Source organism: Heptranchias perlo, chromosome 15 (genome assembly GCF_035084215.1).
Source record: "Heptranchias perlo isolate sHepPer1 chromosome 15, sHepPer1.hap1, whole genome shotgun sequence".
Taxonomy (NCBI): Eukaryota; Metazoa; Chordata; class Chondrichthyes; order Hexanchiformes; family Hexanchidae; genus Heptranchias; species Heptranchias perlo.
Genome location: NC_090339.1, coordinates 2,415,543 through 2,434,018, shown reverse-complemented (window position 1 = coordinate 2,434,018; position 18,476 = coordinate 2,415,543). Strand labels below are relative to the sequence as shown.

The following is an 18,476-nucleotide window of genomic DNA, read 5'->3' as shown; positions in this document are numbered from 1 at the left end:
CCAGGCCATTCAGGAGAGAAGTTAGAAAACACTTCTTCATGCAAAAGGTGGTAGAAGTGTGGAATTATCTCCCATAAAATGCAGTTGATGCTAGCTCAATTAATAATTTTAAATCTGAGGTTGATAGATTTTTGTTAGCCAAAGGTATTAAGGGATCTGGGGCTAAGGCGGGTATATGGAGTTAGGTCACAGATCCGCCATGATCTCATTGAATGGTGGAACAGGCTCGAGGGGCTCATTGGCTTACTCCTGTTCCTATGTTCCAATGTGTCTAACCCACAGCCATGACCTGCTAGAATATATTTAAAGCCAGTATGGGAGAGTATTGGTTAAGAATGTGTGCCCCTGTTTTGCAGGTTCACAGTGTGTGCAAGGAGCAGTTTGACAGAAAGTGCCCACTGGGACAGTGTAAGCTGTCAGTCATTCCTCCGACTGCCCTGAACAGTATTGACTCAGACGGTGAGTAGCTGAGACGGCAGTACTCCCACAGTAACTCAGTACTGTCAGTCCTCCCTCCTCAATCAGTGAATCTGCTTTCGGGGATCACAGGTTAATTCAGTGCCAGCATAGGAGCTCTGTGCTGAATACACATGCACCCAGACACATGCACCCAGACACATGCACCCAGACACATGCACCCAGACACATGCACCCAGACACATGCACCCAGACACATGCACCCAGACACATGCACCCAGACACATGCACCCAGACACATGCACCCAGACACATGCACCCAGACACACAGGCACCCACACCTGCGTGCACCCAGACACACAGGCACCCAGACATCGGCACCCAGACACAGGCACCCACACCCGCGCGCACCCAGATACCCACGCGCAACCAGACACCTGCGCACCCAGGTACCCGCAGACACATGCACACAGGCACACGGAGACACATGCACACAGGCACACGGAGACACATGCACACACATGCAGACACGTGCAAGGGGAGACACACGCACATGCCGACACATGCAGGCACACGCACGCAGACACAAACACTCGCAGAACATAAGAAATAGGAGCAGGAATAGGCCATATGGTCCCTCGAGCCTACTCTACCATTCAATAAGATCTTGGCTGATCTTCAACCTCAACTCCTCATTCCTGCCCGATCCCCATATCTCTTGATTCCCCTAGAGTCCAAACATCTATCCATCTCAGTCTTGAGTATACTCAACGACTCAGCATCCACAGCCCACTGAGGTAGAGAATTCCAAAGATTCACAACCCTCTGAGTGAAGAAATTCCTCCTCATCTCAGTCTTAAATGGCTGACCCCTTACCCTGAGACTAAGCCCCCTAGTTCTAGACTCTCCAGCCAGGCGAAACAACCTCTCAGCATCTACCATGACAAACCCCCTCTCATTCTTCTAAACTCCAGAGAGTATGGGCCCATTCCACTCAATCTCTCCTCATAGGACAGACCTCTCATCCCAGGAATCAATCTAGTGAACCTTCGTTGCACTCCCTCTAAGGTAAGTATCTCCTTCTTTAGATAAGGAGACCAAAACTGTACACAGTACTCCAGGTGAGGTCTCACCAAAGCCCTGTACAATTGTAGTAAGACTTCCTTACTCTTGTACTTCACCCTCCTCGCAATAAAGGCCAACATACCATTTGCCTTCCTAATTGCTTGCTGTACCTGCATGCTAATGTTTTGTGTTTCTTGTACGAGGACACCCAAATCTCTCTGAACACCAACATTTAATAGTTTTTCACCACTAAAAAAATATTCTGTTTTTCTATTCTCCCTACCAAAGTGAATAACCTCAACATTTCCCCATATTATACTCCATCTGCCACCTTCTTGCCCACTCACTTAACCTGTCTATATCCCTTTGCAGACTCTGTGTGTCCTCCACACAACTTATTTTCCCACCTAGCTTTGTATCATCAGTAAAGTTGGATACATTACACTCGGTCCCTTCATCTAAGTCATTAATATAGATTGTAAATAGCTGAGGCCCAAGCACTGATCCTTGCGGCACCCCACTAGTTACAGCCTGCCAACCTGAAGATGACCCGTTTATCCCTACTCTCTGTTTTGTGTCCTTTAACCAATCCTCTATCCATGCTAATATATTACCCCCAACCCCATGAGCCCTTAACATGCGTAGTAACCTTTTATGTGGCACCTTATCGAATGCCTTTTGAAAATCCAAATATTCTACATCCACTGGTTCCTCTTTATCTACCCTGCTTGTTACATCCTCAAAAACCTCTAATAAATTTGGCGAACACGATTTCCCTTTCATAAAACTGTGTTGACTCTGCCTAATCATATTATGATTTTCTAAGTGCCCTGTTACCACTTCCTTAATAATGGATTCCAGCATTTTCCTGACGACTGATGTCAGGCTAACTGGCAGACACCACACACACACACACACACACACACACACACACACAGATGCACGCATACAAAGACGCGCACACACACACAGACACACACACAGACACAGACACAGACACAGACACAGACACGACACACACAGGCACAAACACAGACACACATCCAGACACAGACACACACACACAATTCCAGATATACACATACTCACACACAGACACCTGGACAGATACGGACACACACACACACACATATGCAGACAGACACAGACACACACAAGCACGAACATACAGGCATACAGACAGAAAGACACAGACACGGATACAAACATAGAATCACAGAAAGGTACAAGCAAACAGTCACAAGTAAACACACACACACACACACAGATGCTCACAGATGTGTACATACATGCACACACAGACACAAATGCACAAACAGGCACAAATGGCACGTACGCAAAAACATGTGCACACACACGCAGCATGAGCATGGACTGGTGAGGGCTGAAACATTGGGATCGATATTAACCCCTACCATGATGGGCGGGAGAGGGTCGGGGGGGAGGGGGTTTAAAAGTTAAAACATGGGGAACACGACCCCAACCCGTTGCGTACCTGCCATTTTCACGGCGGTTGTGAGGCGAGTGTATGTCTCATCTTGAAGAGGCCGGACACTTCATTATAATATTTCCATCAGGCTCCCACAGTGTAATTGGGAGCCTGATTTAAATTCTCCAGGGCTCGGGAAACCTGGCAGCAAAATGGAGACGGGAGCAGCTCCGGATCCAGCAGGTAAGTGCTTTTAATAGCACTGCTTGTGAGCCAGGAGGAGCAGGAATGTTTCCCCATGGCTGCTCAAGCCAACCTTCTGCCAATTGCAGATTCTCCTCGCTGCCACGATCGGCTGACCCCCCGCCCCCACCATCCCCTTCTCCAACCCCCGATCTATTCCTCCCTCCCCATTGCCGGGCACTGACCACCCTCTCCAAGCTCCGCTCTTTCCTGATTGCTGGGGACTATCCCCAAGGGTCCCTGGCTACGACCTCCTGCCGTTGGCTTTCCAGCCCGGTGGATGGCCAGCCTGTCAATCTGTACGGCTGCCAGGCGGGAAACGGAGTTAAAAATTTATAATGAGGTCCTGCCGTTAAATTCGGGCAGGGCCTCCGCGTTCTTGGGATTTCCGGGTTAGCCCCTGCAACTCTGCTCCCTCCCCATCTCCCGTGAATATCAGGGCCATGGATTCAGTTAAGGTTGCATGTTAACCCTTTAAAAGGGGTCCGGTGGTGAGACTCCCTCTATAAAAGGGGTCCTAATGGTGAGATTCTTTCTGTGATGTGAAAGCTCCCTCTTTACCATCTATTTCTGTACAGTGTAAGTAAGTGTCATTTACCATCATTAAACAGAGACACTTATCTCTGATTACAAATTGCTTTTCGTTCCTCACTCGGGAGTACTGAAAGAAGTTCCATCTCTGCACCATGAATATTCGCAAATAGGTTTTCAAAAATTACCTCTGACTCTTATCATCCAACACTAAACTATTGGGTCCAATGGTTGCTATGGAAACAGAATGCAGTGTCGTGAAGGTATAAATGGACCAATGTATTGAGCTAGCTCCTGCCTGTATGGAACATTAGGAACAGGAGGAGGCCATTCAGCCCCTCGAACCTGCTCTGCCATTCAATTAGATCATGGCTGGTCTGTATCTTAGCTCCATTTTCCCGCCTTTACTCCCTACCCCTTGATGCCCTCACCCAACAAAAATCCATCGATCTCAGTCTCAAAAGCTCCAATTGACCCCCCCAGCATCCATGGCCTTTTGGGGGAGAGAGTTCCGGATTGCAAATAAAAGCGCAGTGTAGAAGGGGTTAACTATGCACAGGATGTGGGACAGAGTGACTTAGGGGGGTGCCAATGCTGCACCTGCTGTGACGGTGAGGAATGGTCGAGGAGCCCCTGATTTCTTTAGCTGACTCGCTGTATGGCATGCTCGCCCGTACCAGGTTTCACTTCTAATGAAGAGGTGAATTGACTGAATTAAGACAATGGCCAGTCGCAGGCAGCAGCTGGGTTACTGATGGGTTCAAAAGGCCATCGTTAGGTGAAGCTTTGTGTTCACCAGTTAACCCAGGAAGTAACGTCATCAGGAGCCCTTGTAAAGGGAGAGTCTCACTCCAGTCATGAATCGGACCAAAGGACTGGCAGATGGTGAATGTCACACACTTGTTCAAAAAAAAAGGGGGCAAGGGATGAACCAGGTTTACTTCAGCTAGCCTCACCTCAGTAGGAGGAGGCTTGCTAGAGATTATAATCAGGAATAACACAGACCTTGGGGTTAAATTCCTTCTATTATTGCCCTTATAAGGAAGGGGAATAAGATCAGCCATGGATGTTACCTCGAGGCTGATCGAGCAGCCCGCTGTATAAGGAGTTTTCTCAAAACTGCGGGGCCGAATTTCTGATGGCTGCACTCTGCCGGTGGAAGTGAAGTGGAGCAGGGAGCCCAAGCCCAAAGCCTGAACCCCTCTCGAATTGCAGGGAGGGGCTCACCTGCATGGCCGGGAAGGGCCTACGAGTGGGCCTCAGCAGTGCGCTTGCTGGAGGGTGGAACAGCCCCAGCCAACTCTGCCTTGGGTGACCGAGCCTCTTCCTGGGGCTGGAGAGCACAGGAGTCCAAATGGGACCCATTGTGGTGCCTCAGATAGGTAATCAATTCCCCCGGGAATGATTATTTTCCCCTGCCAAAGGATTGGGGCCTGTCAAAAGGCCTCATTAGGACAGCCTCAAGAGGTGAGAGTTCAACAGAGGCGTTGCAAGGGCACTATCACGGACCCAGGCCCTTAACATAAGGAGGGGGTGGGCGGGTGGAAGACCTTCCCATAATCCCCCACTGGAAAATGGCTGCATAGAAAAGAAATGGATTCCGGTCAAATTCCGGCCACCCCCAGCCAATCCGGGCAGGAATTTTGGCCCCTGTTATCCTGGGAAATTCCCATTCTGCTTATCTGTTTCTTTGTGTGTTTGTCTTTCAGTCCAAGTAATGTTGCTCAGCCATGTGTACTGTCCTTGTTTCTGCCCAGGGTTCTGGAAGGCCACTTGTGCCTCGTCCTGCACCAGTCCCCTCTTGGTCCTGGTGAACTCCAAGAGCGGTGATAACCAGGGGGTGAAGTTCCTCAGGAAGTTCAAACAGCTCCTCAATCCGGCACAGGTGTTCGACCTGATGATTGGTGGGCCCCACCTCGGGTAGGTCCATCTCCCATCTGCTCCTCAACGTTCAACAAAAAAAACCCTCGCGGATTATCATTGCGAAACATTCCTTAAGTGTGTCAGATAATAATTCAATTTGTGGAGTGCAGTTTTGTAGGAAAACAGGTCAGCCATTTTGTACCAGTAACATCCCATAAGCAGTGGCGTGAATGACCAGTTAATCTGTTTTTGCTGATGTTGGTTGAGCGAGGAATGTTGTCCAGGACACCGGGAGAACTCCCTGACCTTTGTTGAATGATGTCATGGAATCTTTTAATGCCCACCCAAATCACTAGAACAGTCATAGTTTAACAACTCAACCAAGAGACGGTCCCTCCGACAGTGCGGCACTCCCTCAGTACTGCACTGAGAGAGTCAGCCTGGATTACGTGCTCAAGTCCTGGAGTGGGGCTTGAACCCATGACCTTCTGATTCTGAGCAGGTGTGTGGAACCTGCCATCAGTTGGCAGGGCCTAGGGAAGCTTTGTTGAAGTTTTTGGCCAACATTTCACGGTGATTTGCCTGACATGATTACTGGGACCTTGTCCTCACCAACCCGATTGTACCGCTTCCCAAACTATCGCTGCGGAAACACATTGGCCCGGAATTTGCTCGGAGCTTAACGGCGTAACTTCAACGTAAACGGGACTTCCCGCCGCACTTCCGGCGAAGTTTCGGTCGGGGAGCGAGAGCAGCTCTGAGGAAATTCTGGGTCGTTGCTTCAAACAATCTGGAAACTTGACACTGCCTGCTGTCTCGACATAACTTTTCTTTCTATTTCACGAGAAGCTGAGCTGCTTTTCTTCCATCACAGGCTCCGTCTGTTCCAGAAGTTTGCTACATTCCGAATCCTCGCGTGTGGAGGTGATGGAAGTGTGGGGTGGGTTTTATCTGAAATCGATAAACTCGGTTTACACAAACAGGTCAGTGAATGGTTAGAACTCCGATCATTGTGTTGACTGTTTGCTCGACATTAAGAGGTTTTTTTTAATTCATTTTGGGATTTGGGCGTTGCTGGCGAGGCCGGCGTTTATTGCCCATCCTTAATTGGCCTTGAGAAGGTACTGAGCACAGACAGACAGGAGGGGATGGTACTGAGGACAGACAGACAGGAGGGGATGATACTGAGCACAGACAGACAGGAGGGGATGGTACTGAGTACAGACAGACAGGAGGGGATGGTACTGAGGACAGACAGACAGGAGGGGATGGTACTGAGTACAGACAGACAGGAGGGGATGGTACTGAGGACAGACAGACAGGAGGGGATGGTACTGAGGACAGACAGACAGGAGGGGATGGTACTGAGGACAGACAGACAGGAGGGGATGGTACTGAGTACAGACAGACAGGAGGGGATGGTACTGAGGACAGACAGACAGGAGGGGATGGTACTGAGGACAGACAGACAGGAGGGGATGATACTGAGTACAGACAGACAGGAGGGGATGGTACTGAGGACAGACAGATAGGAGGGGATGGTACTGAGGACAGACAGACAGGAGGGGATGGTACAGAGGACAGACAGACAGGAGGGGATGGTACTGAGGGTAGACAGACAGGAGGGGATGGTACTGAGGACAGACAGACAGGAGGGGATGGTACTGAGGGTAGACAGATAGGAGGGGATGGTACTGAGGGTAGACAGACAGGAGGGGATGGTACTGAGGACAGACAGACAGGAGGGGATGGTACTGAGGACAGACAGACAGGAGGGGATGGTACTGAGTACAGACAGACAGGAGGGGATGATACTGAGTACAGACAGACAGGAGGGGATGGTACTGAGGGTAGACAGACAGGAGGGGATGATACTGAGTACAGACAGACAGGAGGGGATGGTACTGAGCACAGACAGACAGGAGGGGATGGTACTGAGCACAGACAGACAGGAGGGGATGGTACTGAGCACAGACAGACAGGAGGGGATGGTACTGAGCACAGACAGACAGGAGCGGGTGGTACTGAGTACAGACAGACAGGAGGGGATGGTACTGAGGACAGACAGACAGGAGGGGATGGTACTGAGGACAGACAGACAGGAGGGGATGGTACTGAGCACAGACAGACAGGAGGGGATGGTACTGAGCACAGACAGACAGGAGCGGGTGGTACTGAGTACAGACAGACAGGAGATGATGGTACTGAGTACAGACAGACAGGAGGGCATGGTACTGAGCACAGACAGACAGGAGGGCATGGTACTGAGCACAGACAGACAGGAGGGCATGGTACTGAGCGTAGACAGACAGGAGGGGATGGTACTGAGGACAGACAGGAGCGGGTAGTACTGAGCACAGACAGACAGGAGGGGATGGTCCTGAGTACAGACAGACAGGAGGGGGTAGTACTGAGGACACACAGGAGGGGGGAGTAATGAGGACAGACAGGAGGGGATGGTACTGAGGATGCAGAGATGCAGTGCTGGCGCTGACCATGAGTTGTTGCTGTTTGCTGAAGTGTTTTTCTCATTGACAGTGCAAGCTCGGAGTGCTGCCCCTGGGGACGGGCAATGACCTGGCGCGGGTTCTCGGCTGGGGTGGATTATGTGACGATGATGCACAGCTTCTTCAGGTTGTGGCCAAGCTGGAACGTGCCACCACCAAGATGCTGGACAGGTAGGGATTGGAATCTCTCTCCCATCTCCAGCCTCCACGCCAGGGCTCTCTGCCAAACACTCACTCCTTTATTCATAGAAACATACAACACAGAGGGAGGCCATTCGGCCCATCATGCCTGGGCTGGCTCTTTGAAAGATCTATCCAATTAGTCCCATTCCCCTGCTCTTTTCCCATCGCCCTGAAGATTTTTCCTTGTCAAGTATTTATCCAATTCCCTTTTGAAAGTTATTATTGAATCTGCTTCCACCGCCCCTTCAGACAGCGCATTCAGATCATCACAACTCACTGCGTAAAAAATTTCTCCTCATCTCCCCTCTGGTTCTTTTTCCAATTACCTTAAATCTGTGTACTTTGGTTACCGACTCCTGCCAGTGGAACAAGTTTCTCCTTATTTACTCTATCAAAACCCCTCATGGTTTTGAAGGCCTCTATTCATATCATCTGCTCCTCTGAACTCTCCTCTTTGCTCCGCCAAAAGTCCACATCCTGTTCCCCCTTCCCACATCCTCACTGTTGAAATCAAGAGTGTCCTACTCCCACCCATCCTGTCCCCGGACTCCTCACCTCCCCCAGTCTTCCCTTCCTCCTACAATCTGCAGACTTTTGAAACCCAAGCTTGTTGCCACTAGACCATTCCTTTTTGTCTCTTGTCCCTTCCCCTGGGTGATATCCTGCACTATGGGTCTCGTCCCTTCACCCGGGTGATATCCTGCACTATGGGTCTTGTCCTTTCACCCGGGTGATATCCTGCACTATGGGTCTCGTCCCTTCCCCTGGGTGATATCCTGCACTATGGGTCTCGTCCCTTCACCCGGGTGATATCCTGCACTATGGGTCTCGTCCCTTCCCCTGGGTGATATCCTGCACTATGGGTCTCGTCCCTTCCCCTGGGTGATATCCTGCACTATGGGTCTCGTCCCTTCCCCTGGGTGATATCCTGCACTATGGGTCTCGTCCCTTCCCCTGGGTGATATCCTGCACTATGGGTCTCGTCCCTTCCCCTGGGTGATATCCTGCACTATGGGTCTGGTCCCTTCACCCGGGTGATATCCTGCACTATGGGTCTCGTCCCTTCCCCTGGGTGATATCCTGCACTATGGGTCTGGTCCCTTCCCCTGGGTGATATCCTGCACTATGGGTCTCGTCCCTTCCCCTGGGTGATATCCTGCACTATGGGTCTGGTCCCTTCCCCTGGGTGATATCCTGCACTATGGGTCTCGTCCCTTCCCCTGGGTGATATCCTGCACTATGGGTCTCGTCCCTTCACCCGGGTGATATCCTGCACTATGGGTCTCGTCCCTTCACCCGGGTGATATCCTGCACTATGGGTCTCGTCCCTTCACCTGGGTGTCTTAATATAAAACACACACTGAGAGCAGGAGTCTACAGAAGAAACTGCTGTGAGTTAAGCAATGTGTAAATATCCTGTGATTCTCACATTCGCAGTGTGATCAATGAGAGAACAGACACGGGGCTGGATTTAGGGCTCCCTCTGGTGGTTAAACCTTCAGTCTGCCCTGATTTAGCTGCTCTCAGCAACAGCAGTGACTGGTGCAGTGAGACCTCTCTCCCTGCACCCAGTATTACACACACTTTATAGAGGGAGTCTAAACATCAGGACCCCTTTTATAGAGGGAGTCTCCTCATCGGGACCCCTTTTATAGAGGGAATCTCCCCATCGGGACCCCTTTTATAGAGGGAGTCTCCCCATCGGGACCCCTTTTATAGAGGGAGTCTCCCCACCGGGACCCCTTTTATAGAGGGAATCTCCCCACCGGGACCCCTTTTATAGAGGGAATCTCCCCACCGGGACCCCTTTTATAGAGGGAGTCTCCCCACCGGGACCCCTTTTATAGAGGGAATCTCCCCATCGGGACCCCTTTTATAGGGGGAGACTCACCATTAGGACTCAGATGCTGCCTAAGTCACAGTAAAAGAGGAGGTGGTTGAGATACTGGATGGGATGAAAATTGATAAAGAGGAGGTACTAGAAAGGCTGGCTGCACTTAAAATAGATAAGACACCTGGTCCAGATGAGGTGCATCCTAGGTTAGTGAGGGTGGAAATTGCGGAGGTACTGGCCATAATCTTCCAAACATCCTTAGATACAGGGGTGGTGCCAGAGGACTGGAGAATTGCAAATGTTACACCCTTGTTCAAAAAAGGATGTAAAGATAAACCCAGCAACTACAGGCCAGTCAGTTTAACCTCGGTGGTGGGGAAACATTTAGAAACAATAATCCAGGACAAAATTAAGTCACTTGGACAAGTGTGGATTAATAAGGGAAAGCCAGCACGGATTTGTTAAAGGCAAATCATGTTTAACTAACTTGATTGAGTTTTTTGATGAAGTAACAGAGAGGATTGATGAGGGCAATGTGGTTGATGTAGTGTATATGGACTTCCAAAAGGCGTTTGATAAAGTGCCACATAATAGGCTTGTCAATAAAATTGAAGCCCATGGAATAAAAGGGGCAGTAGCAGCATGGATATGAAATTTGCTAAGTGACAGGAAACAGAGAGTAGTGGTGAATGGTTGTTTTTCGGACTGGAGGGAGGTGTACAGTGGTGTTCCCCAGGGGTCGGTGCTGGGACCACTGCTTTTTTTGATATATATTAATGACTTGGACTTGGGTGTACTGGGCACAATTTCAAAATTTGCAGATGACACAAAACTTGGAAGGGTAGTGAACAGTGAGGAGGATAGTAATAGACCTCAAGAGGATATAGACAGGCTGGTGGAATGGGCGGACACATGGCAGATGAAATTTAATTCAGAGGAGTACGAAGTGATATACTTTGACAGGAAGAATGAGGGGAGGCAATATAAACTAGAGGGCACAATTCTAAAAGGGGTTCAGGAACAGAGAGATCTGGGGGTATATGTGCACAAATCATTGAAGGTGGCAGGGCAGGTTGAGAAAGCGGTTAAAAAAGCATACGGGGTCCTGGGCTTTATAAATAGAGGCATAGAGTACAAAAGCAAGAAGTTTATGTTGAACCTTTATAAAACACTAGTTCGGACACAATTGGAGTATTGTGTCCAATTCTGGGCACCGCACTTTAGGAAGGATGTGAAGGCCTTAGAGAGGGTGCAGCAAAGATTTATTAGAATGATTCCAGGGATGAGGGACTTCAGTTACATGGATAGACTGGAGAAGCTGGGGTTGTTCTCCTTAGAGCAGAGAAGGTTGAGAGGAGATTTAATAGAAGTGTTCAAAATCATGTCAGGTTTAGATAAAGTAAATAAAGAGAAACTGTTCCCATTGGCGGAAGGGTCGAGAACCAGAGGACACAGATTTAAGGTGATTGGCAAAAGAACCAAAGGCGATGTGAGGCCAACCTTTTTTACGCAGTGAGTGGTTATGACCTGGAATGCACTGCCCGAAAGGATGGTGGTAGCAGATTCAGTCTTGGCTTTCAAAAAGGAATTGGATAAATATTTGAAGGGAAAACTTTGCAGGGCTACGGGGAAAGAGCAGGAGAATGGGACTAAATGGATTACTCTTACAAAGAGCCGGCACACACTCGATGGGTCGAATGGCCTCTTTCTGCGCTGTAACGATTCTATGATTCTGTGAGTCTAGGACCCCTTTTATAGAGGCAGTCTGATCTCCAGGACCCCTTTTATAGAGGGAATCTCACCATCAGGACCCCTTTTATAGAGGGAGTCTCACCACCAGGACCCCATTTATAGAGGGAGTCTCACCATCAGGACCCCTTTTATAGAGGGAGTCTCACTATCAGGACCCCTTTTATAGAGGGAGTCTCACCGTCGGGACCCCTTTTATAGAGGGAGTCTCACTATCAGGACCCCTTTTATAGAGGGAGTCTCACCACCAGGACCCCATTTATAGAGGGAGTCTCACCATCGGGACCCCTTTTATAGAGGGAGTCTTACCATCGGGACCCCTTTTGTAGAGGGAGTCTCACCATCGGGACCCCTTTTATAGAGTTTGACCCTTGCTCAGTAACACAGTGAACATGTTCCTTGCAACTGTGAAGCTCTGTCTATCGTGGGTCTGGGAGTTTTCAAATGGATCATTTGGAAGGCTGGCTGTGGGTTTTTGTCTTATTTGGGGAGTGAGGCTGCTCCCTTTGTGAATATTTGGGGGACATACACCATCTCCTCCATCCCCTCATCTCACAGAAACAGTTTAGAGGAGTGCCTGGCTGTGATGACTGGTTGGATTTTCCTCCACCCCACAGGTGGAGCATCATGACCTACGAAGTAGCAACGAAACATCCGCTCCCCGTGGTGACTGAAGATGAGATTGATGACTCCCAGGTCCAGGTACGAGAATCCCACCGGTTAAAGAGTGATATTAATGGAATCCAGGATAGACCCAAGAAATGAACCATTTATGAGGAGGCTTTGGTCAACCAGTATAAATCACAGGATTTATGTTTGAGAGTTCAGCAGTATCAGGATCACAAACTGAAAACGCCTCTAAGCCAAATTACAGGCACAATTTTACTCCAGGGAATTTACAGCAAAAGAGGTTGGGAGAGAAGTGGCTGTAATCCCTGTATCGTAATCACACTGATTGATTGACAGGAGGAAGGGCTGTAATCGCTGTATTGTAATCACACTGATTGATTGACAGGAGGAAGGGCTGTAATCCCTGTATTGTAATCACACTGATTGATTGACAGGAGGAAGGGCTGTAATCCCTGTGTCGTAATCACACTGATTGATTGACAGGAGGAAGGGCTGTAATCCCTGTATTGTAATCACACTGATTGATTGACAGGAGGAAGGGCTGTAATCGCTGCATTGTAATCACACTGATTGATTGACAGGAGGAAGGGCTGTAATCCCTGTATTGTATTCACACTGATTGATTGACAGGAGGAAGAGCTGTAATCCCTGTATCGTAATCACACTGATTGATTGACAGGAGGAGGGGCTGTAATCCCTGTATTGTAATCACACTGATTGATTGATGGGAGGAGGGGCTGTAATCCCTGTATTGTAATCACACTGATTGATTGACAGGAGGAAGGGCTGTAATCCCTGTATCGTAATCACACTGATTGATTGACAGGAGGAAGAGCTGTAATCCCTGTATCGTAATCACACTGATTGATTGACAGGAGGAGGGGCTGTAATCCCTGTATTATAATCACACTGATTGATTGATGGGAGGAGGGGCTGTAATCCCTGTATTGTAATCACACTGATTGATTGACAGGAGGAAGGGCTGTAATCCCTGTATCGTAATCACACTGATTGATTGACAGGAGGAAGGGCTGTAATCCCTGTATTGTAATCACACTGATTGACTGACAGGAGGAAGGGCTGTAATCCCTGTATCGTAATCACACTGATTGATTGACAGGAGGAAGGGCTGTAATCCCTGTATTGTAATCACACTGATTGATTGACAGGAGGAGGGGCTGTAATCCCTGTATTGTAATCACACTGATTGATTGACAGGAGGAAGGGCTGTAATCGCTGTATCGTAATCACACTGATTGATTGACAGGAGGAGGGGATGTAATCACTATTATAATCACACTGATTGATTGACAGGAGGAGGGGCTGTAATCCCTGTATTGTAATCACACTGATTGATTGACAGGAGGAGGGGCTGTAATCACTATTGTAATCACACTGATTGATTGACGGGAGGAGGGGCTGTAATCACTGTATTGTAATCACACTGATTGATTGACAGGAGGAGGGGCTGTAATCACTATTGTAATCACACTGATTGACGGGAGGAGGGGCTGTAATCACTGTGTTGTAATCACACTGATTGACAGGAGGAGGGGCTGTAATCACTATTTTATTCACACTGATTGATTGACGGGAGGAAGGGCTGTAATCGCTGCATTGTAATCACACTGATTGATTGACAGGAGGAAGGGCTGTAATCCCTGTATCATAATCACACTGATTGATTGACAGGAGGAAGGGCTGTAATCCCTGTATCGTATTCACACCGATTGATTGACAGGAGGAAGGGCTGTAATCGCTGTATCGTAATTACACTGATTGATTGACAGGAGGAAGGGCTGTAATCCCTGTATTGTATTCACACTGATTGATTGACAGGAGGAAGAGCTGTAATCCCTGTATCGTAATCACACTGATTGATTGACAGGAGGAGGGGCTGTAATCCCTGTATTGTAATCACACTGATTGATTGATGGGAGGAGGGGCTGTAATCCCTATATTGTAATCACACTGATTGATTGACAGGAGGAAGGGCTGTAATCGCTGCATTGTAATCACACTGATTGATTGACAGGAGGAAGGGCTGTAATCCCTGTATCATAATCACACTGATTGATTGACAGGAGGAAGGGCTGTAATCCCTGTATCGTATTCACACTGATTGATTGACAGGAGGAAGGGCTGTAATCGCTGTATCGTAATTACACTGATTGATTGACAGGAGGAAGGGCTGTAATCCCTGTATTGTATTCACACTGATTGATTGACAGGAGGAAGAGCTGTAATCCCTGTATCGTAATCACACTGATTGATTGACAGGAGGAGGGGCTGTAATCCCTGTATTGTAATCACACTGATTGATTGATGGGAGGAGGGGCTGTAATCCCTGTATTGTAATCACACTGATTGATTGACAGGAGGAAGGGCTGTAATCCCTGTATCGTAATCACACTGATTGATTGACAGGAGGAAGAGCTGTAATCCCTGTATCGTAATCACACTGATTGATTGACAGGAGGAGGGGCTGTAATCCCTGTATTGTAATCACACTGATTGATTGACAGGAGGAGGGGCTGTAATCCCTGTATTGTAATCACACTGATTGATTGACAGGAGGAAGGGCTGTAATCGCTGTATCGTAATCACACTGATTGATTGACAGGAGGAAGGGCTGTAATCCCTGTATTGTAATCACACTGATTGATTGACAGGAGGAGGGGCTGTAATCCCTGTATTGTAATCACACTGATTGATTGACAGGAGGAGGGGCTGTAATCACTATTGTAATCACACTGATTGATTGACGGGAGGAGGGGCTGTAATCACTGTATTGTAATCACACTGATTGATTAACAGGAGGAGGGGCTGTAATCACTATTGTAATCACACTGATTGACAGGAGGAGGGGCTGTAATCACTATTTTATTCACACTGATTGATTGACGGGAGGAAGGGCTGTAATCGCTGCATTGTAATCACACTGATTGATTGACAGGAGGAAGGGCTGTAATCCCTGTATCATAATCACACTGATTGATTGACAGGAGGAAGGGCTGTAATCCCTGTATCGTATTCACACCGATTGATTGACAGGAGGAAGGGCTGTAATCGCTGTATCGTAATTACACTGATTGATTGACAGGAGGAAGGGCTGTAATCCCTGTATTGTATTCACACTGATTGATTGACAGGAGGAAGAGCTGTAATCCCTGTATCGTAATCACACTGATTGATTGACAGGAGGAGGGGCTGTAATCCCTGTATTGTAATCACACTGATTGATTGACAGGAGGAAGGGCTGTAATCGCTGCATTGTAATCACACTGATTGATTGACAGGAGGAAGGGCTGTAATCCCTGTATCATAATCACACTGATTGATTGACAGGAGGAAGGGCTGTAATCCCTGTATCGTATTCACACTGATTGATTGACAGGAGGAAGGGCTGTAATCGCTGTATCGTAATTACACTGATTGATTGACAGGAGGAAGGGCTGTAATCCCTGTATTGTATTCACACTGATTGATTGACAGGAGGAAGAGCTGTAATCCCTGTATCGTAATCACACTGATTGATTGACAGGAGGAGGGGCTGTAATCCCTGTATTGTAATCACACTGATTGATTGATGGGAGGAGGGGCTGTAATCCCTGTATTGTAATCACACTGATTGATTGACAGGAGGAAGGGCTGTAATCCCTGTATCGTAATCACACTGATTGATTGACAGGAGGAAGAGCTGTAATCCCTGTATCGTAATCACACTGATTGATTGACAGGAGGAGGGGCTGTAATCCCTGTATTGTAATCACACTGATTGATTGACAGGAGGAGGGGCTGTAATCCCTGTATTGTAATCACACTGATTGATTGACAGGAGGAAGGGCTGTAATCGCTGTATCGTAATCACACTGATTGATTGACAGGAGGAAGGGCTGTAATCCCTGTATCGTAATCACACTGATTGATTGACAGGAGGAAGGGCTGTAATCCCTGTATCGTAATCACACTGATTGATTGACAGGAGGAAGGGCTGTAATCCCTGTATTGTAATCACACTGATTGATTGACAGGAGGAAGGGCTGTAATCGCTGCATTGTAATCACACTGATTGATTGACAGGAGGAGGGGCTGTAATCCCTGTATTGTAATCACACTGATTGATTGACAGGAGGAGGGGATGTAATCACTATTGTAATCACACTGATTGACGGGAGGAGGGGCTGTAATCACTGTGTTGTAATCACACTGATTGACAGGAGGAGGGGCTGTAATCACTATTTTATTCACACTGATTGATTGACGGGAGGAGGGGCAATGACTGAGAAGAGGTGGGATGATAATTGCAGCGATGAGTGTGACCTTGATTTATTTGGCAGTTCTCTCGTCTTTGAGTTAGAAGTTTCAAGCTGCACTCTGGAGACTTGAGCACCTGACTTAGACTGACACTCCAGTGGAGTACTGAGGGAGTGCTGCACTGTTGGAGATGCTGTCTTTTATAATCTGAGACCATCTGCCCTCTGAGGTGGGCAGAATAGATCCCATAGCACTAATCAAAGAAGAGTGGGGGAATTGTCCTGGCTAATATTTATCCTTCGACCAACACTAACAAATATCTGGTCATTTATTTCATTGCTGTTTGTGGGATCTTGCTGTGCACAAATTGGCTGCCATGTTTCCTACATTACAACAGTGACAACACTTCAAAAAGTACTTCATTGGCTGTGAAACGCTTTTGAATGTCCTTTCTTCCTTTAATGACATGACTGAGGGATGTGGATGGTAACCAGTTGGGGGGGGTAGGGATGTCGTTAGGATGATTGACAGGATGTAGGAATGGTTTGGAGAGTGTCACTGGCTGAGTCCAACGAAGCAGGAGGGAGCTGGGCTCCGACTGCCATGGGTTAAAGTTTCATTTCCTACTCTTCTCAGCTCAATGGTTTGATTTATTTTTCATCTCACCCTCATCGAGCTCTCCAGTGCACCAGAGTGAAGTTTCCACAGTGTGGCCTCTCTGAGTCAGTTCAGTGCCCATCAGAAACAAATTTGTGATCTGCATTGAAAGAACCGGGTTAAAACTTACCAAAGTCCCCATTGTACAGTCAGTGCCTCCTACAGTCCCCGTTGTACAGTCAGTGCCTCCTACAGTCCCCGTTGTACAGTCAGTGTCTCCTACAGTCCCCGTTGTACAGTCAGTGTCTCCTACAGTCCCCGTTGTACAGTCAGTGCCTCCTATAGTCCCCGTTGTACAGTCAGTGCCTCCTACAGTCCCCGTTGTACAGTTAATGTCTCCTACAGTCCCCGTTGTACAGTCAGTGCCTCCTACAGTCCCCATTGTACAGTCAGTGTCTCCTACAGTCCCCGTTGTACAGTTAGTGCCTCCTACAGTCCCCGTTGTACAGTCAGTGTCTCCTACAGTCCCCGTTGTACAGTCAGTGCCTCCTACAGTCCCCGCTGTACAGTCAGTGCCTCCTACAGATCCCGTTGTACAGTCAGTGCCTCCTACAGTCCCCGTTGTACAGTCAGTGCCTCCTACAGTCCCCGCTGTACAGTCAGTGCCTCCTACAGATCCCGTTGTACAGTCAGTGCCTCCTACAGTCCCCGTTGTACAGTCAGTGCCTCCTACAGTCCCCGTTGTACAGTCAGTGTCTCCTTCGGTCCCTGTCGTACAGTCAGTGCTGTTACAGTCCCTGTCGTACAGTCAGCGCTGTTACAGTCCCTGTCGTACAGTCAGCGTTGTTACAGTCCCTGTTCTACAGTCAGTGTTGTTACAGTCCCTGTTGCACCGTCAGTGTTGTTACAGTCCCTGTCATACAGCCCGTGTTGTTACAGTCCCTGTCATACAGTCAGCGTTGTTACAGTCCCTGTCATACAGTCAGTGTTGTTACAGTCCCTGTCATACAGTCAGTGTTGTTACAGTCCCTGTCATACAGTCAGTGTTGTTACAGTCCCTGTCATACAGTCAGCGTTGTTACAGTCCTTGTCATACAGTCAGTGTTGTTACAGTCCCTGTCGTACAGTCAGTGTTGTTACAGTCCCTGTCGTACAGTCAGTGTTGTTACAG

General features: G+C 48.3%; 1 protein-coding gene across 4 annotated transcripts in view; it reads left to right on the top strand.

The window, feature by feature from the left end:
- The window catches only part of si:dkey-172j4.3 (diacylglycerol kinase delta), a 288,264-nt gene that overhangs the window by 207,442 nt on the left and 62,346 nt on the right, over positions 1-18,476 (top strand). For all 4 annotated transcript variants that reach the window (XM_067996767.1, XM_067996769.1, XM_067996766.1 and 1 more), the window contains exons 8-12: positions 357-459; positions 5,443-5,605; positions 6,423-6,531; positions 8,087-8,226; positions 12,439-12,523. In XM_067996767.1, coding sequence (XP_067852868.1) covers positions 357-459; positions 5,443-5,605; positions 6,423-6,531; positions 8,087-8,226; positions 12,439-12,523 — 600 coding nt within the window. The remainder of the gene's footprint in view (positions 1-356; positions 460-5,442; positions 5,606-6,422; positions 6,532-8,086; positions 8,227-12,438; positions 12,524-18,476) is intronic.